The 24,005-nt window shown below is 37.4% G+C and overlaps 1 protein-coding gene across 2 annotated transcripts in view; it reads right to left on the reverse strand.

The window, feature by feature from the left end:
* The window catches only part of GARNL3 (GTPase activating Rap/RanGAP domain like 3), a 50,515-nt gene continuing 26,510 nt past the window's right edge, over nt 1-24,005 (reverse strand). The window contains exons 13-29 of one of the 2 annotated variants that reach the window (XM_086475513.1): nt 22,387-22,432; nt 17,705-17,811; nt 16,732-16,853; nt 15,824-15,928; nt 13,927-14,001; nt 12,908-13,019; nt 12,095-12,193; nt 8,352-8,468; nt 7,484-7,656; nt 7,024-7,182; nt 5,205-5,271; nt 4,103-4,210; nt 3,546-3,664; nt 2,999-3,134; nt 1,703-1,903; nt 1,294-1,405; nt 1-560 (exon numbers count right to left, since the gene is read on the reverse strand). In XM_086475513.1, coding sequence (XP_086331639.1) covers nt 404-560; nt 1,294-1,405; nt 1,703-1,903; nt 2,999-3,134; nt 3,546-3,664; nt 4,103-4,210; nt 5,205-5,271; nt 7,024-7,182; nt 7,484-7,656; nt 8,352-8,468; nt 12,095-12,193; nt 12,908-13,019; nt 13,927-14,001; nt 15,824-15,928; nt 16,732-16,853; nt 17,705-17,811; nt 22,387-22,432 — 2,015 coding nt within the window. In that variant the 3' untranslated portion in view covers nt 1-403. The remainder of the gene's footprint in view (nt 561-1,293; nt 1,406-1,702; nt 1,904-2,998; nt 3,135-3,545; nt 3,665-4,102; nt 4,211-5,204; nt 5,272-7,023; nt 7,183-7,483; nt 7,657-8,351; nt 8,469-12,094; nt 12,194-12,907; nt 13,020-13,926; nt 14,002-15,823; nt 15,929-16,731; nt 16,854-17,704; nt 17,812-22,386; nt 22,433-24,005) is intronic. The other variant, XM_086475514.1, reaches the window with a different exon arrangement.

The raw sequence follows: 24,005 nt of genomic DNA on the forward strand, positions 1-24,005 counted from the left end.
TCTTCCCACATGACATACACTGTTGTAAAACAACTCATGATAACAATAACAGTGATTAACTTAGCCAAATGTCATTCAGGTGTACTTTGAATTATAAGAAGCTCAGAACAAGTAATACTTTTTATTTACTTCAGTTTCAGCCTAAATCTCTCATTGATTACTTACTGTTAGAATGCCATAAGAAATAATGGTTTGTTAACTGAAAAGAAATCATACCTGTGTCAAAGATACAAGCATCACCAAATCAGGCTGAGCTAGACAGAACAACATGGGTTCTATAAAGATTAATCACCAATACTTCCAGCCACAGTTTACCACTAGAAGCAGTGTTCGTGACACTCCCATAGAGCTCACAGAGTTGTAAGAAAATGTGAAGTAAGGAAGAACGGTTTTAAGACTGTCTTCACTTCAAGTCAATGATGTCTTCATCATATAAAGAAATCAGCTGAAACGGATAGCTAGATGGTGAGTTCTCCTCCCTGTTTGCTAAAGTATCGGGATCTGAACTAGTGGAAAGATGACGTCCTTCAGAATAGCTTTCAAAAGAGCTTGAGATTATCCTGCAAAGAGGAAGACAAAAGTTACTAAAAAAATAAACAGATCTGGTCAGGTAGGATCAATGGCTATTTCTAGATTCAATCAAGTTATCCTAAAGACAGAGACGGACCATTAAAACTAAGTTGCTCTCCATTTTACTCTACTGAAACCATCAAAAGGCAATGTTAATGAAGCCCTCTGCCCAAATAATTTCCAAATAGTGAAAAAAATCATATGGTTTTACATTGCAGCAGATTTTTTGTTTGTTTTGTTAATCTCGGTCTACTGTATCTTGGCTGAATTCTGTCACTATTTTACAGAAACACAGGTTATAAAATAGTGAAAACAAAAGAATGGCAGTAGGGTCAGGTAAGCACAGCCAAACAGACAAATGCTATTGTGTTTCTTCGCAAAATTAATTCTAGAAATAGCAACACAAGAGCATACGAAGAAAACAGCAAGTGAGCCTGCACAGTGCAGATCTAGTAGTCCAAATCCTAATGACAGGCTCATCTGCAGCAGGTCCCCACAAAATTCCATTTAGTCTTGCTTTGCTCATTAACATGTCTTTAGCAACAAGTATAATCCTTTCAGCACTTCCAGTGTTCAGATACTCTAACAAACATTAGCATGAAATTCACATTGGTGTAACAAAAGTCTCGGTCAGCCCTGTGCCAACTGAGACAAGCATGAACAATCAACTCTGAAAACATTTACAGTCTAACATCGGTTCTTCTCTAAAGCCAGTATATTTACCTGTCACTACTAGTTGATCTTACTGCTCCCTGCTTGGGGTCCGACTGTCTTCGAGGAACCTTTTTTAGCTTCTGTGCACTTTCTGGCTTGGGTATAGGCTGTTCCAAGAGGCCTCAATAAAGGAATGAAAGACTGAATACTCTCAACAGAAAATAATGCATTCATGAAAACATTAAGGTATCCATTATTAACTAAATAGTTTCTACCTGGCTTAGAATACAGTAACCTTGCATATGATCAGACACTGGCTTGACTATTTGCAAATAACGTTCTCCCAGTTTCACTTGTTTGTTTATACTACTTATTTATGAATACTGGTTGTATGTTACAAATCTGACTATGATGGTAAAAGATTAGAAATTATATACTTGGCAATTGATATGTACACTAAAGAATGCGGAGAGTTTACCCAGCAATTCTTTACGTGTTCTGCTTGCAATTTCTTTAATCTCCATACGAGATAAGGATAGTGAGTGAGTAACTGGAAGAGAGGTGATGCTTGTAGATGTGATGACCTTGGGAGCCAAAGGTGACTTCAGAGGTCGTTCAATGCTTCGCCCAACCAGATTACTGAGAGGAATTTTATAGAGGTTTTTGCATGGAACGTCACCTGAAACACAGAAGGAAAAAAGAATGTTACACTTTCACAATAGAATCATTCTTAATACTTCCAAATGAAGAGTTATACAGAAAAGTTATACTCATTGTACTGGGTGCTTTTTAACCCAAATAACAAAGACCTTTCTTGCCTCACAGATCTTTCAATATGAATAGGCTAGGAGGAGGAAGAAATACAACCACATTGTGCAGACTTGCAACTTGACTTAAGAGACAAAAAGAAGACTGACTCTTGGCAATGTGATAAATCAGCAGCGGAACCAGAAGTAAATCTACATGTCCTGAGGCTGGTATTCTGACTATTACACCATGACTCTGCATTCTGTGCAATATTCCCCATGTATTTTAATATGTTGCAAGTATATTGGAGCCTGGATCCCAAGTGGTTTAAATTATAGCTCCTCGTCTTGGGTGTCATAAAATACCAAGTGTTTTCCTAATTCCTAGGAAAAACCCAACAACTTACCATCAAATAGCACTGCCTTTTAAAAACTGAAATTGTGATTCCTTTCTCCTTTCCCCTTCTGGCAACACTGCAGCAGCAGATTTAAGTGAGGAAGATGTATGTATATCTTGCATTATCTAGTTGATGTTCCCTTGTTTCTCCATTACGGTTCTCCTACAGACTGTTCACAGATCATGTTACACTAAATTGACTGTGCAAACTCTTTCGAGGCTAGAACTTCTTGTACTTTTGTGTCACAAAACAGCTTTAACCATCCAGTGGTATTTTAGCTTGTCTTAAAAAGGAAAGGAATGGTGTACATGAAATCTCAAGTTTTCCCACAATTTTATACCTCTTTTTGCATTACTAGTCTTGGCCATATTGGCAGAGTTTCATCAAGCTACTAAGGCTTAATTCCTCCCCTCCTACAGAACAGATTCCTTCAAAGCAGTGCTACCATGCATCCAGGTGCTTCATATCTGTGGATAAACAGAAAATCTCTCTCTTACAGACCCTCAGCTAGGTACTCAAAATCTTTTACCTGATCAATTTCATCTTACTAAAAAGATCAGCTGCACTAAGATGCATTAGCTGTTGGAATGATCAGAGATCGTTATTCAAGCTGCCTGGAAACCACGTTACCTTCTAGAGAAGAGAGAGGACATTCTGGCATTTCATAAGCTGTTGGTGTTTGAGGAGAACTCCTTGAACTCATTTCCTTAGAGCTGCTACCAGATGATCCACTTATTGCAGCAGTAGCTTTAAAATAAATATCTGACTGAAATGACAAATAACTCATCATTAGTACAGGAATACTTTCTTAACCATCTTCCAAGTAAGAGCTCAAATATTTGTCCACTATGTTCTATTGCCACTATTGCTGTACTGCTGCAGTCAAGTCAACTAGGGTTGGTCATGGAAGAGGAGGGAACATCTGTGACGTTGAGGGTAGTACTTGCCCCATAAACAGTCAAATATCTCAAATCTGCATTACTGTAAGCAATAAAGGACAGTGAGATCAATTCTGATTCTCTTTGTACTTGATATCAACTAAGAGCACACAGGTGAACAGTTACCACAGATCAAGCAGCACGTGTTTCACTTGGTTTGTTTGGGTTTTGGCTGCAGCAACATTTTATCACAGAAATATATCACAGAAATAGTCAAACATGATTTTGCTGTGTCTTACCCTTGATGCTACAAGTTGAAGCTCAGGCACAACTGCTGTGTGGACTAAGTTCCCATTCACCACTAATCGGATCTCAATGGAATCAGTAGTGAAGGCAAGGATATAAGGGAAAGCACAGACTGCAATGAAACAAAAATTATTTGGCAAGGAAAAATGGTTAATGTAAATGTTTCTTGGATGCTCCACAAAAACTGTTCTTGATTATCTGATCTCTTCTGGTATCTCCCTTTCCTATGAAAAGGGTTGTCCAACATACTGATGGACATTGAGCTACATCAAGCCTGAAGAAAACTTCACTCTCCATGCCTGGCAGAACATAGACTGAATGGAAAATGCAAAGCAGAAAAAAGAGAAAGGAAAAAAGTTCAGCAAAGAAAGAACCTGGCACCAAGGCTCTGCTTTTTAAAATTATCATATGCAGAAACTTAGCTAAAGTGACATCACAAATGTAATATGCTTAGTCCTAGCACACATACTGTAATTCCACTAACAGTCAAGTGCAAGCCTAAATGGTAATGAAAAAGCCAGCCATCTAGTAAAAAGAGATATTTCCTTACCAACAGCATAAGGAACTTGATTCCAGCTAAAGTGGAAGTCATAAGCTGATGGCTGGATCAATGGAGAACCTCCATTGAAAGGATATACCTTTCTGTATTGGCAAACATCTGTAACAAAAAAGAAAAAAGAAGCATCCATCAGCTTATGCTGCAAGTGACAAACACCAACTTTACAGGCAGATTTTGCAGAAGTGTGGGCCTTATATACATAATCAAGCATTTATTTAGAAGTCCCTCTAGAAACAGATACGGGAAATGTGCTTCCTCTGTGAGCACAGCATTTGAAAGATCAAAATAAAAGACCTACATTTTAGTAAGTTGTCATACTTCACAAAGTAAATATTACTCTGCTTCAACAGTTATCAGTTCCTTACCTTGATTATGCATAGAGGAATAGGCAAGAAAAACTCAGAAAGCACTGTCACTGGAACTGTACCTCTCTGCCCTCAAGCAGCCATACACTAGCACAGTTTGTTCTTTGAAGACTGTTATACACAGGGGCTATTACAGACACCAAGATTTCATTAATCATGTAACTTGTGAATCTACTACTTAGCTGCTGTAAGTCTACTGATTCTGAAATTAACAGTCTTTCTATGAGTCAGACATGAATGCTGGTTTATACAGCTTCTTATTGGCAATGTAATTCTGAATTTTTAATTGGACAGATCTAGATAGCGGGGAACTTAACCTTCCATTACCAAAAGATTTTTCTTTAAACACATGCACTAGTGCTGACGAAACATCTATTAAAGTTCAGGATTGAGAAGTCATATCAGCAAACTGAGCTAAAGAATGAGCTAGATCTGAAGAAACATGGCTTTTGTAAGGTGGTAACATCTGCAGATATAGAGATTGACATCTATATACCTGAAACTAAAACCTAACAGCTAGTATGTCTAAATTCAACATAACCTGCAATAAAATACTACTTCAATTTCTAGTCTCGCTAATACGCATTTAAACTCAAAAGAATGCATATTGAAAAACTTTCCATGAAACACTGAAGTTTATTTTAAAATACACATCTAGACTCCAGTGAAAAAAGAATTACATATACAGATTGAGGTATTATCATTTTCAGTCTTCCCTACATACTTACAGTTATAACACAACAGTAGACCAGCTTCACCATCTTCATACACATCAATAGCTGCAACAAAATTAACCTGAAATGATAATGGGAAAGGGTAATGAACAGGCAGAGGATACTGAGGTTATTACAACCAGGTTTTGACTAACAAGCAATACAATTCTTTGGGAGAGTGTACAACTACAGATAAAAAGAAAAGAAAAAAAAAAAAAGTAATTTTTCAAATGCCGCTTCTTTTGTAATTAATTTTCATGATGCTTTCAGGATGGAAATCAGGGTTTTTTGTATTCAAGTTCTGTACAGTATTGAATATTCAATACCACACCCACAGTAAAAAGCAATAAAAAACCCCTTACATTAACTTACTTGGCAGTATGAATTTTGGGAAATGGGGTGAGTTCAGGACAGTTGTGAATCAACATGATATGCCAAAAATAACACTTCTCTTCAAAAAGTGAAATCCCAAAATCTCTATTGCACATCATGACTAGCAGAAAGATCAGATGCACCAATTACTGGTTTAAAACCACTATCAGTTACAGAGGTCGACGGGGACATACTTAAGCATTATCGAATAGGCTGAATTTAGAAACTGAGAACCAATGCTGGATAAACCATGGTATTTTTTACATAGCATAGGCTACAAATTCTCGTATTTCAATTCTGTATTTGCCTTTTACAGTTAGATTAAAAAACCCAGAACAGCCATAAAAAGTAGGGTATCTGTTCAAGAAATGAGACTTTATTAGTGAAATATGTAAGATTACATTAGACAAATGTTTCACAGACCACAACACTCACTGGGACAGCTCATATTAACCATCTGTTTTGTATTCTCAAAGGAAATAAAGATTCATGGGGAGAAGAGGAATGGGGGCAGGGGGTGGTGTGGTGTACTTCTCCACCCCTATTCTTTATTTGTAGTTCCCTCTTCATCTAGCTTAAGACAGATTTCCAGTACTGTGGAGAAGCTTACACTGTATCACCCATGCTAGGATAATGAAACCTCTTCATCATCGGATCTGAATAAAAACACGATGATTTAAAAAGCAAATAACTATCAACAAGACCCACCAAATGAGTAGTCCCTTATCTCATTATGAGGAAGAGCATCTGTTAAAAAAACAACAAAAAAGACTAACTGCAAAATCTTCCTTTTTTTTTGTCTAAAGCTATACATCCACATCCATATCTAGAAACAATTAAAATTATCAGATTTTCAGAGATGTTGAGGATCATTATCTTCCCAGCAGCAGGAAATACTGGAGCTCTCTTCTGAAAATCAGGACATTTGCTTAAATCCCAACCCTATGTTCTAGTTAGAAAGATTCAGTTAATTTACCAGTTGACTGGGCAGCAGTTTCTTAAATAGAACGAAAAGCTACGTGTAAATATTTTAGCCTTAGTACATGCAAATAGGCAAATCTGAACAAGATACTGATGGCCAACAACTGAAGTTATTTTGCTGCAATTCCTTAAACAATAAAACACTGAGACCACAAAGAAAAAGCAAAAAGCAAACTACTGACTAACAAAGGAGAAAAATGAATTTATGCTGACAGCAATATTCCAGAGCCTGAAACATAGGCTCTTTCCTAAGTATCATACCTTATAACTACCTCTCTTCGGAGTGATTATTACCACATACCCCAAAAGGAACAAATATCTCAGAGTGCCCTAAAGTAAAGGTTATGGAAGTGAAAAGTAAGAGACATGAGGATCTCCATAAATTACACTCCCAGGAGGTCAGCACAGTATGCACTGAGTCTGCAGGAAATTATGTTCAGTGTGGTTCTGCAAGAAAATAGTTTCAATGATGAAAACTTACCTTGTTTGTTTCAATATGATGCAATCTATAGGACTCCCCAGTACTCTCATTAACTAAATCAAACTGATGCCGATACGCTACACAGATCATATTGTCACTGTCTCCAGTAGGTCCATCCACCAGTGTCATAATCACCGGAGGGTCAGAAAGACATATTTCCTATAACATAAGTAACAGAATTATTCTCTTTTTCAAGCTCCTACTGTGGGTGCTGCAGGTACTTCATGAATTTAAAGGGATGCGCTCTAAGCACAAAAACATGATAAAGAACAAGCAGAAACTTAATTAAAAAAATCTGAAATATTTCTTTGGCATATATATGCTGGAACTTCATCGTATGGCTTCTCACTTTGATTCGTCTGGAGTTTCAGGAAAGTAAAAATGCATACTCTTTGTCTTCCCACTACCCACCAGTAGCTACCCAGTCTGTTAAGGTAATTAGCGATTAGACTATACATACCCGGATGTACTGGAACTCCTCTACTGGAGATTCAGATGACAACAGCAGAGCGCTGCTGGTTAAACTGTTGTGTGGATTATATTTCTTTGTGACGAGAAGTAGTTTGTTCCGAATAGCCACAACAATCCTCAGTTCACTGCCATGGTGAGTATTAATGGCATACAAATGGCAGCCTGAGGAAATAACGCTCTAGATTATAAGTGCTTGGGGTAGGGTCTGCTTTTTTTGTTCTATATTTGTATGATGATTAGTACAACAGGGCTCTGGTGACTTAGCAACACAGAATTACAAATCTCCCAAAAGGATAACACTAACTTCTAGAAAAAGACAAAAAGCTATGACTCTTGAAATCTACTCTTCCCCTTACTCCTCTTGCAAGTAAAGACTAAATACACAGATTTTCACTATTCTGCAGGTTTCAGCTTTCCAAAGCAGCTTGCTTCTGAAGACCAGAAAAGGTTTATGTCTACTCAACTACTCAGCAACACCCAAACTAATCTAAGCACTACTATTTAATGGAGATTTGCCAGTGTTCCTCCACCTTGGAATGCCCCTTACCTCAGCCTCACATCCCTGCATAATAATTCTCATACCCCTCAATCCTAAAAGTAACATATCTATTTTTCCTCTAGAGCTTTTCATCAGCAGTGATTGCCAAGTAACATGTTTTTTTCACAAAGTTCTAAAACGTCATGCTGGACTACACCAGACTTAATTTCACATGTAAGCTTAACAAAGTTTAAATTGACTGTCCAGAGGAAGAATTAACAGTGAACACCTACAACTGCCTCAAGGGAGCCAATAAGCCCCTGGCAACTACTGCCATCATACCACAGTGGATGTTTTGAATACATTATAATAAAATCACCTTTTGTTCTCTCCAGTTTATTTTCTCTGCAGTCGTATTTGCTTCTTATAATTTGTTTTGTTTCTATATCTTTTTGGACAGCACTGAGTCTGAAGACAAGAAGACGAGAATCTTTCCCTATGGGATGAAGGGAGCCAGTTAAACAAGTCAAAAAAAGAGGGTGGTAGTTTGAAATTAGTATTTCTAAAGAGAAGCAGTACCTAACAAACAGAGCAAAAGATAAACAAGCATACTGCTTCTCTGGGGATGAGCCGCAACATCACACAAAACTGCTTATGAACTCTCTAGGCTTTACAATTCTAGTAACCAACCCCTTCAGTTCAGTAGCCAAGTTTCCCATCAGGTGGTGCTGCAGCAAAGAATGATATAAGAGCTTCAAACCAGTGAAATGTATGCTATTTTGCAAATATACAAAATTTTGCCAGATAGTGAATATATACTACTATATAGTTGTATATATTATAGTATATAATAAAATACATAAAATATATTATAATATATAATAATAATAATATGTATTATCTGAAACCATCCTTGCCCATGGCACTTGACTAGTAACATCTTCCATGCTAGATGCAATAATTTTGGGCCTGGCTAGTGATGATCATCTGAAAGTGACATGGCAAAATCTGAGCTAGGTAGCTGCAGAGCAACTGAATGAACCTCTGTAACAATCTGTAATCCAAAATTTTCTCAATAAACCAAAAGTGACTTTTGATAGCTACCCACAGGACTAGGGAAATCAACAGAAAAAGATATAGACGAACCTCTGATTTCCCTTCAGAAAAGGCATAAGGCACAGCCAGTATTAAAAATAGGATACCTGGTGAGCATTGTATCACAAGAGAGTTTTCTGTTAACTGAGTACTAGCCCTTTCATCGACCTTTGCAATAAGTGCTTATGATTATGCAACATCTGCTCAAAGCCTCACATCTGTCGCCAGCTCTTGGAAAGTGCAAATGACAATATTGCGCCCAAAACCAGATGGTGGTGGTTGCTGCCTAGCAGCAACTAATAGATGATTTTTGTCAATCTGAAGTCCTTAACAAGTTTGTGGCATCTTTATTTTGGAAAGGAATCAAGAGTGGCTCTCAAATTCATGGAACATTTTAACACTGTAAAATGAGAAATGTAATCAAGGACTTGCACGTTCGCCCACTGTTTTACACGCGAGTTGTTTTCAAACACCATCACATACATAAAAGCCTACACGTGACCAATCACCTTAAAACGCTCTTCCATTTCTACCAACTTTGATTTTAAGCTAAAGCAGCTATTGACACAACCTGAAGGATGGCCATCCTTCCTGATCTAGAATCGGCTGTAACTCTTATGACTACCATCACTTGCACTGATATCAGGGATGGTTTTTAGTGCAGCCATTCAAGTCTGAAAAAAGTTTATTCTAAATTTGTTACCATTTTTTCCTAGATTCTGCCTCTGATTAAGTAGTTGCTCCTCCAGTGTTCAGTCTTTGTACCTGAGCTACTATTTCAGCTAGATATTTTACAAACATTCTTGGCGATACAGACAATTCTGAAATGCTACAATTGTGTACCCATAGCAAAACTCAAGAACTTTTTCTGGCCAATCTGAATGTCTGCCTTCTTCAAATCAAGAAATGGTTGTAAACAGGCAGACATAGGGGGTAAGCAAGTTATCATCATGTAAATTAAGTGCTTTTATTTTTGCAGGTTACAGCAAACTTTAGAAGACCTTTTATGCTTCCATCAAACATGCCATATGTACCTCTGTGAAGATGCTATGTGTGTGCAGCAAAGAACAACACATATGGTAACTTCTTTCCCAGACAGCCATTTCACTATGATGGCAGAACAATGAGCACTGCCTGCTCTGATATGCTTTTAAAAAGGAATTGGGGTTTAAATCCCCATAAGCCATGAGATCTGCACCCCACAGGTTGACAGTAAGGCTGCCTTTCAGCAGACATAAATCTCCACCTTTCACTGTTATTTAAAATAGCTCCGGCTCTTTGACTGGTGTGTCCTCTAGGATGCATCACTCCTCCTTCACAACACTAGTTCTTTCGTCGATGTTCCAAACAACCCCGCTGTAGTGGTAGATTTATCAGTGGCTGCCTGTAAAAGTGACTATCATCTGAGCATTTTTAGTTTTTCTTAACTTCCTACAGACTTGATTCTTCCAAGCAAAACAGCTCTTCCTCATCCCCCCTCACCCTCGTGTCTAGGCATTTCACAAAATGAAGGTGGAACAAGAAAATACGTGTTTAGAGGACAAAACAGATCCATTTCTGTGCCTGGCCTCTCATTACTAAGACAAATTTAACCAGCAGATGTCCCAAACAGATCCACCATACTGTTAGCTTTAACTGCATCTGCATTAGAACAGAGGCCACTGCTACCAAAGCAATTTGTTCTGCTGTCATTGACACCTGCTGTATTGGTCACTTCTTCAACGCCTTCTCTTGGAATGTTGACCTGACCAAGCTCTTGCTGATAGTTAAGTTTAAAAAGTCTTTGAACCCAGTTTATGAGCCCAGTATGAGCATGCTTTTGCTCATCTAACTAATTTTTCTTATTTTTGCTGCTCAGGTAGAGTCTGAAAATGAAAGGCAAGTATGATTTTTCTTCCATCCCATATCTTAATTTCAATATGGTATGCAAATACAAAATAGGAGGCCAGAATTCTAGCAAGTATGAAAGAACCTTCTCGTAAATACTTCAGAAAGCATCCATATCAACAGTTAAAGATCTCTGCAATTTTTTTCAGGATTAAGACTTTATCAGACTATGTTTGAAGTGTCATGAACTGATGCCAGTCATATCTTGTTCTGTTACCTCAAAATGTCTGCTTACATCCCTCTCTTCAGGTTTAACCAAACATTACAATGTTTTGACAATCAACTGTGATAATCCTTTCTAGAAGCGTCATAAACTAAGCTTCAGGTACAACTACCCTTTTCAGATCTTCAGAAACGTCGCCCACCCTCCAAGTGTCTTCAGAGAGAACTGCAAATGGCTCTCGGGTAGTTTGAGCCTGTTCTGTAAGGTCCCATAGTAAATTTCATCAGGTGCAGCCAAATTGGGCAACTCCCAATGATACAAAAGGAACGATGTTTTACCCTTCGTTTGGATAAATGTAACTTCAGCCAATACTAAGCAAACAGACATAATGTGGTAAAAACCAATAAACCAATCATATTTATAATTCTTTCATCTGTGTTACACATAAAGATCCTGTTCTTTCTTTGTGCATGTTCACTTTGTGAAATTCAATCACAGACTATTTGGTAAAAATACCTAATTGAAAGAGTGCACATTTAATGCATATTTAATGCTTCCAAAAGAGGCTAAAAAGGAAACATGGTCAGTCTAAACAACATTTAAGTTCTTTTATAGCAGAATATTTTATATCCAAGAAGATACATTCTATAGCACTATGATGTGGTGACAGTAAACAGAATAAATACCAATAAAACACACCTGGTTAAACAGTGACAGCATAAGTAATTTCTCCCAAATTTTTGTGCAACCAAATAAACATATAATTCAGTCAAGGAGATTTCCAAACAGTGTCGAGTTCCAGCAGTGGCTGAAGAAAGACCATATGACCAGTTTCAGTCTTGCCTTGAAGGAAGCATGAATGAGCATTTAGGGGTTCCGCCTCCCGCAGCGGAGTAGACACTATTGCCTCATAACGCATAATACGCAGCACCAGCCACTCTTTGATATGAGAATCAAAGAACAGCGACCTCTCCTACCTTTGTCTGTTCGGGCAATGAAGAGATCCAGAGCTTCCAACACATGCATCTGTTTTATTTGGAGAGTTTTATCAAATACTTGCACTGATGGTTGACCATCTAAAAAAGAAACACACATATTTATTCAAAACATGCTAAAATTTGCTGGTCAATGATTTCGATCTAGTTCTTTCTTGTAATAAAAGCCTCCTTATTTTCTTATGAAAATGAAAAAAACCTGTACAAAGCTCCTACATATACCACAGCATCATAGCCAATACTTCCTCACAGGAGAATTTTATCACTGCCATGGGTCAGATTACACAACTGAAGCCTGAAAGGGACCTTCCTTTGGCAAGATTAGAGAATCATCACAGAGAACTAACTTCATTGCCTCAGCCCTGCTGGCCTTATAGGGCACACGTTCTCTGTCATAAGCGGTCAAACTAGCAATATCACTGCTATGGAAGAAGCAGGCTTTCATTGTCTCATAAGCCTTTGGCTTCCTGCTCACTATCAATGGCTAAGAAATCCAGACAAGCCATTTAAACATTCTTTGAGCTTAGATGTGACTTCTTAAGTCTTTTCAGACTGTCAAGAAAATAACAAAAGATTCAGAAATCTGCATTAACATCAGATCCCCAATATGGCTTGATTCTGGTGCAGAGAGAATTTTTGCAACTAGGTTGCATAACGTAATAAATTCAGTGGGACTGGTAACTATCCCTCTAGGTGAAACCTACCAACACCCGTACAGCGCTTATGAACATACATTTCCAAGAAAATGGTCAGATACATAAAAATTGACAGAAAAACACTGGATCATTTACTAACCATCTATTAACAAGATGCCAGCATCTGTAGAAACCAGCAAGGACTGGCCCCAAGAATCTGCACAGACAACCTCATGAGGAAAATTACTGCAGAAAGACTGAGATTCCCAAGGCTATGAAGTAACATAAGGGATACACATTAAGTACGCTAAGAAATACAGATCATACAGACACAGGATGTGATGGACAATGGCAAGTAATATGTAATGGCAGGATACATTTCCAAACAGTACATTTTTTTAATTTGAAATATCAAAATTCAGTTAATTTTCTTGCAGAGGAGATACTCTCCGTATTAACTGGGTTTGGAGACTAGTAAATGTAAGAGACATTCCTAAGACACCAGAACTAAAACACATGCAGCTGATACTCAGTGCAACCTTGGAAAAACCTATAGATTTAAAATGCATGTACCACCATGCACGTGCAATTTGCTTAAATTTTATGGCTCAGTTTGTGACGTTTAGTCACTAGCACATGGTACAGTTAAAATTGCCTTTCTGCCAAACTGTTTTTTTCATCATATGTTCTCTGTACTTACCTCACGGAGTCTGCGCTCCTCCCACAATTTAAATATTAGCTGAAGTCCCTGAAATTCTAGAAACGCTTCTGAAGCTTACGTACAAGATGCATGCAGAAGAGTATGATTTGCATCTTTCACTCCCTAATGCCTTTGAACAAAATCTGGTACTACAGGAAATAAAAACATAACTAAGTTTTGTTTCAAACTTGATGCAGGAGTTAAAATAAAAGATGACTGTGTATGGAAAAATGGCATTTCCATCAAATATTCTCAGATACAATAATATCCACACTTGCTTTAACTTGAGAAGTGCTTCTGCCTCCAGACTCATCCTTTACTAATTTGTCTGCAGAATGACTTTGACACTCTACATTTCATCTTTGCTGCTACAGCACCTAATTACAAAAGTAAAAAAACAGTATGCAGAACTGATATGCAATGCCATACTCAATAGCATTTATTTTTTTTCATAACTCTCCTCAGACAGGTTCACTCACCTCCTTTTTACAAAAGCTTGTGGTTGCCAAGTTAGCTGTGGCATCCCCTTTCACAGTGGTTTTCAATTTCAATGCCTAATACAAACAGATGTTTTAATAAAATTGAGTTTTTATCAGCAATACCTAAGCTAAAGACTATAAAGAAAGGACAATTTAGGACTACAAAGTAACTCCCGTTTGGAATTCCTATCACATTTTAAGTAATTAGAAAAGAAACGGAATTCTGGATATCCTGAACAAAGCCTGCATGAATCACTAGAGGGCTGCTAGATATCTTCTCAGCCAAAATATATGTTGGTTGGTTGGTTTTTGTTTGTCTGTTTTTTTTAAATGGAAAGTCAAAATCGGAAAAGAATTGGCAAACCTAATAAAAGAGAAAAGCCTCCATCTCAAATCGTACAAGCTAGTCATCTACACAATTAATTTTATATGCTAGCTGGATAGAGGATCCTTTTATGAATTATACAAGCTGACCTTTCACCTGCAAAACTTTGTAACAAACCTGTAAGTTAAAAAAAAAAAATTGCCAGGGGTGCCAAGGTGTCACGGTCTTTTATGGAAGAGAAGGATTTAAATGTGAAAAGAACTTTCAAGAAAAACACAAACCCACATATTAGGTTTCCCTTCGATGAGGACCATGCCAGGGATGGAAGTCTTGTTTAAGAAATGAGTCCCAACTGTATATATTACATGAGTATCTTACCAGCATGGAATGGGATCAAGCTTACAGGTGTCTATACATTCAGTAACCATGTTTTTTCTTTAAGTTCCGTAAAGTAATTAGTAAACTTGATGAATAAATAATTGGTTACTTCTGTCTGAATATTGCAGATATTTTTTTATAATACACCTGCCTAGAGTAACTAGCTATTTCAAGGTGGTTGGGGAAAGAGCGGGCAAAGAACAGAGTAGACTTTGCAGCCCTGCCAATGCAAGATTTAACTGCCCTGAGATTCTTTTGCACCAGCTCTCAACCACGTGGCTCTGTTCTCTACCTTTAACCAGATCTGGAACTTCTCAAGACTCCTCCGCTCTTTAGCTTACTAACTCAGATAAAAAAATGGGAGGAAAGGGTAGAGGTTTGGGGTTTGGTGGTGGTGTAGGTTTTTTGTTTGTTTATTTTTTTTTTCTGCTTTGGTTTCCTGCTCCGTTAACTCCTGCTGAGTTAAATCAGCTCAGAAAAGAGGTATTAAGATAAGCAGCAGAACGATGTCACCAATTCCAGCATCAAGAAAAAACATGAAGGAAGGGACAAGGGAACTGATGAGCATAGACTGTCTTATTTTTTTCTGCTGCAATGAACTGTCAGATCAAACCAGACTATCTAAATCATCAGGAAGTTTTACTCCTCACCAAACCAAAATATCAATAAGCCCATAGAAGATCAGAGTTGGCATCTGGTACGTTCAAAAAGATGTGCAGCAGCCTCTGATTTAGCAGAAAGACTGTCGAACTGGCTAAAGTAGGGTAAATAATTTCTAAAAAATTAAATCTTAATAAAAGATACAGAAGAAATCCACAAAACATTACATTTCTCCGAAGCACAGAAAAAGACAGAGCACTCTTCTGCTTGGAGGCAGAAAGAATCTGCTGCATGAAGCATGGAATGACCTTTTAGGTTTGATCCTAAGGTGTGAGTTTTCAAACCTTCCTTTAGCTTATGTATTTTATAAATATTTGTATTTGTGTTGTGTACCTCAGGTGCTACAGATAAATACTTCTATTCATATCTTACCTTAATGTAGCTTAAACTAATGCAATACTACAAACCTACTTCTGACCACAGAGAACTGCATTAAGTCTTGACATAGCTCTGCAAGCTAATGAAACTCTAACAAAAGGGGTGACACAGTCTTTAAAAACATAGGTGCATGCATACCTCCTAAACTGATCCTACCTGACCAAGTCGGACAAACTCTGCTTGCCGAGCTTCCTCTTTTTTCCGTGTGGATTTTGGGGACTCTGGTAACACATCACTGAATGACCTTCTATTGAGCATGTTCTAAAACAGAAAACATTTTTTTTTTAAACTGAACCAACAGTTTTCATAATCTTTTAATCTGAGTTAACTTGATGTGATATCATTTACATTCTCTATCTTTTTTCTTGGATAATTTCCTGTAGTGATGAATCTAGCTGTATAGCTTCTCAGAGAACAGAAATTGCTAATCTTCCTATCCTCAAGTGCTTTACTTTCCAACTTGACATAGTTTATCATTGTCATGTTCTATGCAATCATTAACAAAGACTGCAGACATGAATATATGGACAAAAAAGTTTAAGCATATCTATGTAGCTAAGAGAAATAAACAGGGGGGGAAAAATAGCACCTTGCTAATTTTTGAAGTAAATAAACTTATTTTTAGCTCATTAAGAATCACCTTAAGAATAGGTCTTCATCATCTAAAACGACATGATCTCATTCTTATCCAAGAGTAAAAATTATCCAAATTTACACATAATGGAATGAATAAGTACAGTTTTTACAGTGATGAGACTGACTAATACCTGTATTTGCATAGCATAACTTTCCTATACCCTTGCTGCAGGTAAGCTTACACAAAGTATGACATTGTTACGCTTCTCCTCTCACCTGTTTTAAACAAATGCATGAAGAGTCCTATACTGAAAGGACCGTCTGTCAACTTTCATATAACCATAAAACAAGTTATATGGCAATTGGTATTTAGCCTAGTGTATGCAATTCAGTATTCATTAGGATCACAGTCTTTTAAAGCAACGGAACACTCAATCCACCAGTGAGAACAAGAAAGCACATGTGAGGGATGCAGGCTTCTGACTTTCATTTACCTTGTGTAGATCGGGCACTAGGTCTTGGTATAAAGAGCGGATCAGCATGTCTAGAGTGCGTTGACGTTTCTGAGAAAATGTTGGGGTTTCCAATGTGGCTTTTTCCCCATTTATTACTAAAATATTATGGAAAAGAAGATGTATTACCTAAATGAACTTTGACAACTCCCACTGACTCTACTTGGCCTCTGTATAAAAATACCAGTTTTCCCCTTAGTAATTTAGAGTTGCCTCCTTTTTGCACGTTTTTAGTGAATAATGATCCCTTAAGCTTAAAAGAAAAAAAAAATTAGCATAGGAGAACTTTACAAGTCATCCCATTAACCTCCTAACTAATAAAAAAAAAAAAAAAAAAAGACAAACCTCTAATCAGTATAAATACTAAACCAATTTAAACATGTTAAATGAGTTATTAGTCAAGTTTCTGTCAGGTAAGCATCTAATTGTAATCATCACGGTCAGTTCTCAAAGATTTCTTTCTCACCAATTTAGAAGGTCAAGTAAGGGTCAATGTAAACTGGAACTGAATCATTACAGAATTAAAAAGTCCTTACAGGTGCTGAAAGCCACCTATGCAGCATGCATTCAGAAAAGCTTAGATTTTCATGTTTTCAGAGCTGCTAACCTAACATCTTCTATTACTAAATATCAAACAGCATTATAAATTCTTTCAGATCTCCAAGTCCTTTACGAAAACGCAAAGCTAAATATGGCTGCACTTTCTGCAAATGTAAAAGTCAGTTTGTATCTAGTAGCCTGAGAAGCATAATTGCTTAGAAATTCAGTTTTTTTGTTAATGTGACTGGAACAGTCATCCCACCTACACTACAAATTTGAAAAAAAAAAATATTCTATACAGAACAGCAGCATAGACAAGAAAATGTGTTTAAATTTTAAGCATAATTAATTTCAATTTATTAAATCACTTTTAAAATAAGTGTTTCTAGCAAAAGAAAAACTGACTTACATTTCACTAACACAAAATCCCTGAATTCCTGGTGATTTGTAAACACAGGTGGGGATGGAAGGGGAGGCCCAAAGAGAGGAACACTTTCTTCTGAAAATATTTTCAGCCTACGGAAAGAACAAATCTTTATCTATATTGAAAGTCAGATTCAAAACCCAGTTTTTATAGACACTATTCAAAACAGAAGAAAGAACTGGAAACTATTATCTGGGTATGTCTTAGGTGAGAAGTCCTACAGGTCTAACAAAAAAACATTCACTTGGAATTATTCACTAGAGCAAAATCCTGCCTCCTTTACACAAACTAACAATGGGACACTAACAATTACAATAGAACTTTGCAGTTCTACTCATAGACCAATGCTTTTAGTGGCACTAGCAACACCTAGTCCTTTTCAAAGGAGCTGTAAAAGAACAGGTTTTTGCCTACAAAATATGTTCTTCTTATAGATTTCCACCTTACCTATACATTCACCACACACATGAAATATTTGGTTCTTTCTGAGTAACAATGGCTTACTACAGATGAATCTGTATCTTGGGAATTTTCACTGAGGAAGAAAGAGTCATAAGGACTTCCGTGACACCTGGGCCTGCTGTGTTCTTTTGATCCATAAGGAATCCGGCATAGCAAGCACGAATGGCAAGTACTAAAACTGTGCAAACATGCTCAGCAAGCCGTAGCTTCTTTAAGGTAAGTAACCATTCCTTGGTATTTCAAGTGACAGTCTACACAATTTTCTTCACCGTAAGCCAGCAGTCAGACAAAGATCTTCTAAGCCACGTGTGCAGCTGATACAGGTCGCAGCAAGTTAAGCAGTAAAATTCTAGACTCAACCCATTTCTACTGTTATACAAATCAGCAAGGATTTGCTTGCTCAAAAACCAGCAGTGATTGACTGGTATTGAGTCAAATGGATTCTAATGGATTCATCCAGTCTTTTTTCGTGAAAGCTTAAAAACTGCGCATACAATCTGAAATGCAGTATTACATTTGCATGAATGTTGATCATTATAATACTCGTTTCACAGATTTGAGACACAATTCAGAGATGCCCTATGTCTATCTTACTCTGCCCAGGTAAAAGAAATAATCATTACCACTACCCAAGGTGTGAAATCTTCCTTGGCTAGAGCAGAATGAGTTAAGATGGGGAAAACCACAACAAAATTGACCGTAACAATAGACATCTTGACTGACATAAAATATAAAGTTGCAACGGGTGCAAACTGGAACATAGGAGGTTCCACATTAACAGGGTGATAGAGCACTGGAACAGGCTGCCCAGAGAGGTTGTGGAGTCTCCTTCTCTGGAGACATTCAAAACCCGCCTGAATGCATTCCTGTGTGATCTTCTCTATGTGGTCCTGCTCTGGCAGAGGGGTTGGACTAGATGATCTTTCCAGGTCCTTTCCAACCCCTAACATTCTGTGATTCTGTGTAAGCAGAAATTCAGTGCCAGACCTCACAGTGGCACTGCATATGAAACAAGGAAAATTATTCTCAAAAGCCTAGAGTATCCCCTATTTCTTTTGACTGAAATTTTTGCCATTTGGAAGACTGTCTTCACAAAAAAAGTAACAGAAGGAATAAGAGTCCGACGTGGGCCTAAGAAGGGACAGAAAGAAATGTAATTAAGCCAAGCTGAACTATACAATAATGTATTAGGCCTGTCATATTGGGAAAAATATTGCACGATATGGGCCATGGGAAGATGTGTGAAGACTGGCAGAATGAAGCAACCAAGGAATAAATGGACTGATCTAGTAAAAGCAGTCAGTCATTCAGAGTGAGAAAGACAAATTTATTTACTGCTACTGATTTTTTTCCCCCCAAATAAACCATAATGTAAAAAGCATTTACCATGGCTAGCCCATCTACTGACTATTAGCTTACAATTAGGACACTGTTCGTTTCTTAAAGGCTAATGAAGGATACATGCCCAGGTTTCTGTCCCAAAATAAGGAGAAAAGAAGGAAAGAAGTAACTGAGTGTTCACTGCACATTGGAATCGTTAACATGTTTTGTGTCTCTCCCAAACTTGGAAATGCTGAAAAGCAGAATCTACGAGGACAATCAACTGAGAAACAAATGCAAGAAGGTGGTCACAAAATCTTCAAGCAAAATAAAACTCCTCTTTCTTTTAACTGAACTACAGACATTTTCCAAAACAAACCTTAGCTATAAACAGGAGAGGCACAGGCGAAATCCACATATGCAAAGTGAAGTAGCATGCAGTTGGATTCTTCTCTGAAGCTAGATTTAATGTATGCTAGAGAAACATAGTAATATGGATTTCACTCATTTTATTGAATCAAGATTTAAGTTTCTTAGCTATATTGAAAAAGAAAGTTATTTCTAGTGAAAAATTCTTTTCAGATGTACTTGTCCATCTATATATACATATACACACCCTCTGTGGATATACATGCACCTCAAATACCCAAGTTTGTAGACTTTCAACTCCTGCACCTATTTGGCATATTACATGCTTTGTCTCATCTCATACTCCATGTCAAGAGCAACAAGGATGGTGTGAACTTTCTTCTCCAGCATGCCCCAAAATAAAGATTCCCAAGTATTAATGGACTTGAAGAAAAAACGTAAGATAGGAGAAAGCACACATATTTATCAGAAAGCTCTCAAAGAAATCTAGTTAATATTAACCCATTTTCTTGTCGCCTTTACATTCTTGTGCATTTCCACATTTGCACCGCAGACAATTTCAAGTAACATTCATAAATGAGCAGGTGGAGCTGCAGTTGCACGAAAAGCACGAAACTCTACTACTAACAATCAAGTTTTGGAGCTAGGCAAGAAGGCTTAGTCAGTCCTGGATCTTTGAGATACAAAAAGTTCCAGTAACCTATATTGTAGCAAGAAGAACAGATTCTTAGACGGCAGTGAAAATTGCTCAGCCTATGAAGTATAAAAAAAACTTCCAAAGCAAGGCAGATTTTACACACATTGGAATGGCTGGAACCATGTGACTGGATCTGAGCAGCAGCTTCTGAAACCATAGACCATGGCTGGTATCAGCAGTCTGTATTGCACCTCTAAGGAAGAGGCTAAAAGAATGCCTTCTACACGTGTAGTATATTTCTTAGCTGTCAAAGTGATATGGGTTGTTCAAGAAAATGCACTAGTGCCAGGTGATCGGTTCCAGAGATATTGCTGGCCTCTTTCACAATCCGCCTGAGTCCTCAGAGTTACAGAATTGTCAAGAAAGGATGAAGCAAATCTAATCTACCTAAGGACCCTGTATTCCTGGAAGCCATTATCCAAGTTCAGTTTCTGTCTTTCCACTACAAGCTAACTAGTACTTCACAATGCTGTCAACCTTCAGCTTCATCCTGCAAATGTGAAGCAGAATGATTTGCAAACAGTTTAAAATTTTGCTAAATAATAACTAATGTCATGGAGGCTCACACAGCTATTAGAAATCTGCATTCAAAGTCTAACACATTGACTTCACTCTTCCATCTTGTAAAGTTTTTAGCTTTGAGTGTTGTCGATTTACACACATGCATTCCAGTTTGAGGCATAATTTTAGTTTCATGCCTTGAAATTTCCTTTCTAGTGCTGGATAAACCAACTATTTTGGTTTCCCAATATAAATTTTTTACCCATGAGAGACTTCATCATCTGAGCTGGCAGTGATTTCAAACCTAACCAATCCTCTCCTCAGGCACATATCCAAAAAAGAACGAAATTCTCCCATTTCTTTTTGGCCTAGTCTAAGTAGTCAATGACTTGACAAACTTCTAATAGAAGTGGGATCACTACAGACATTGCTAGTACTTTGTAAAAGGGAAATAACAGTGGCAAGTCTACATCTTATACTGAGAACTGCAGCACGTACTGTTAGCTAAACGTTGGCTCTTTTATTTCTCTTTACTGCTTATTTGGTTAAAGCCTAAGGTGAATCCCTCCCATGAGCTTGGACAATGACATCCCACTGCCACTCTGCATTTTCAAGACTGACAGATGTCTTTGGCATCCCATCATCAATCTCAAGACAACAGTTGGGATTAACTATGTGCTTAAAGCCACTTTGTTCATTAATGCCTAGGCACAAGGCTGCAGAAATGCTTGCTTTTCAGATTCTGGTGAGACCAAACAGACTCAGACTTGGACAGCATATGCCTCCAAGTGCAAGGGTCCTAAGGCAAACTGAAACACAGATGAAGAATACATTATTTACCAGCAAAATTCCACTAGGTTTTAAGCGCATGATGTCCAACTGTACAAGATCGCTAAAAATGAACTGGTTTGCCTAGCTACAACTGAACCCAGACCCATAAGGAGTCCATGACTATCACATCATCATATCTAATTAACTTTCATCATACATGTAGTTCAGTATGTCATTGATCTCACCAGGTCAGAGTATTCCAAGGCTTATCTTGCACCATTCTGTTATATTTAATCTAAAAAAGTAGGTTTGTTTCATCCCCTTAGCTTATGACTGCTCCAGAATTTCATTTTTCTGATGGTTAGAAATGTGCAACTTATTCATAGCCAGTTTACAGCCATCTACATCCAGCTCCATATTGCTATTCAGTTTCATAAGTTCATTCGGCTTCCTGGCACGCAGACAGGTGGACAACACAAATGTTTTCCCATTATCTCTAAACCATCAGAAACTCAGTGTGATGTTATTTGTTGTAATCAGCACCTACCTGTAACTATCATTCTGCTTATTATATCTCACTAGGGCAAAAATATCTGCCGTGCAGTTAAGGAAGTTAATCCACTGTTAATGAAACTTACATGTATTTTAATATACTTTTTTTTCCCTGCAGCAGATTACAGACATAATAAAGGTAAAATACATTAATCAATCCTGGACTATACATATTTTACTGTTTATAAAGGAGGTCCCATACAAAGTTTTATTGTTCGATCAACAGTTTTAAAAATTGAGCTAGTGCCACAAATACAGACTTCCTCCTGTTATCTGAAGTGTAAAATGCGCTATGCAGTTTTGTTTTGCATGTGTGTTTGACAGACTTGTGATTAAAATTCTTTTAGTTGATAAAAAAAGTACTGATTCTGAACTTCGCTTATACCAAAGTTTCCACCAAAGAAAAGATTCCAATTAAGTAATTTAGCTAACGTAATTATAAGAAAATAGAGAGGAGGATTTGGTGGTTGGACTAAATGATCTCTAAAGGTCCCTTCCAACCCAAACTATTCTATGATTCCATGATTTAAAGTGCAAGCACACAAAAAAATGTATTACCAGTTTTGATTGATAACTTTGGGAAAATCTGGGTAAAAAAAAAAAAAAAAAAAAAAAAATCAGAGAAATCCTTATGGTTGCCTCGCAAGATATTTTTCTTGAATCAATTAGTGGCTTGTTGCTTTGATAGATTACCTTAACACAGCCTCTAGATTTTCAGTCCCTAGAAACAGTGTCAAAGAAAGCATAAGTCTGAATAGCTTCATTGGCTGTACAGGATTTTTCCAGACTGAAGAGACCTTTGCCAATAGCTGTGATCAGCACTATCAGAGACTGCACAATAAAAAAGGCTTACGATAGGATTCAATTATTTCAATGTAACCATCCAGTGCTATTTAGGATGCTAGAAAGCATATTGCCTAATCTCCAGCTGCTATTCCAAAAGGGGCACAGATCTCCTGTAAACCCTAAGTCATATCTGCCAGACCTGCACAGACATTTCAGATATGTTGGGACCTCTAAATTGGTTCTGGATGCCTTTATTTGGGTAACTCAATCCTACCCCAGAGATGACATATGGCAAACCCTTACAGTAGCTATCATTGCTGTATAGGAGAGGACAGTGAGATATCCATCTGCTAATTTTCCCATTGTAGAAATAACAAAAAAAGTGATGCTATAGTATGTAAGAAAGTGAGTATGAAGCACTAGAACAGATTGAATGAGCTTTGAGATCTACCACATCTGACACAGACCAGTGTCACCCCCCTATTTTCTGACAGACACCTTTATCCCTGGCTACTATCAACTGAAAACTTCAGGAAGGTGATATGACTCCATCGACCAGCTGCGGATTACTTAAAATGACCTAAATGAATCCATGTACTTATGGATTTAGGGCACATCTGCCCCTCCAACTCATTATGACACCAGGGACAGTTGAACCTCAAAATGTTACTCTTTTTCTCAATTTTCTGAGAAAGGTGTACCAATTAGATCATAACATGTCCTTCTAACAGCAATAACGTAAGAATTATTTATTTTTTACTAATGCTCACACTCTGATGAAGAGGTAGACTGACTTCGTAAACATTTCTTATTAACAATATTTAGGTT

Source organism: Leptosomus discolor, chromosome 19, assembly GCF_034619465.1.
Source record: "Leptosomus discolor isolate bLepDis1 chromosome 19, bLepDis1.hap2, whole genome shotgun sequence".
NCBI classification, from domain to species: domain Eukaryota; kingdom Metazoa; phylum Chordata; class Aves; order Leptosomiformes; family Leptosomidae; genus Leptosomus; species Leptosomus discolor.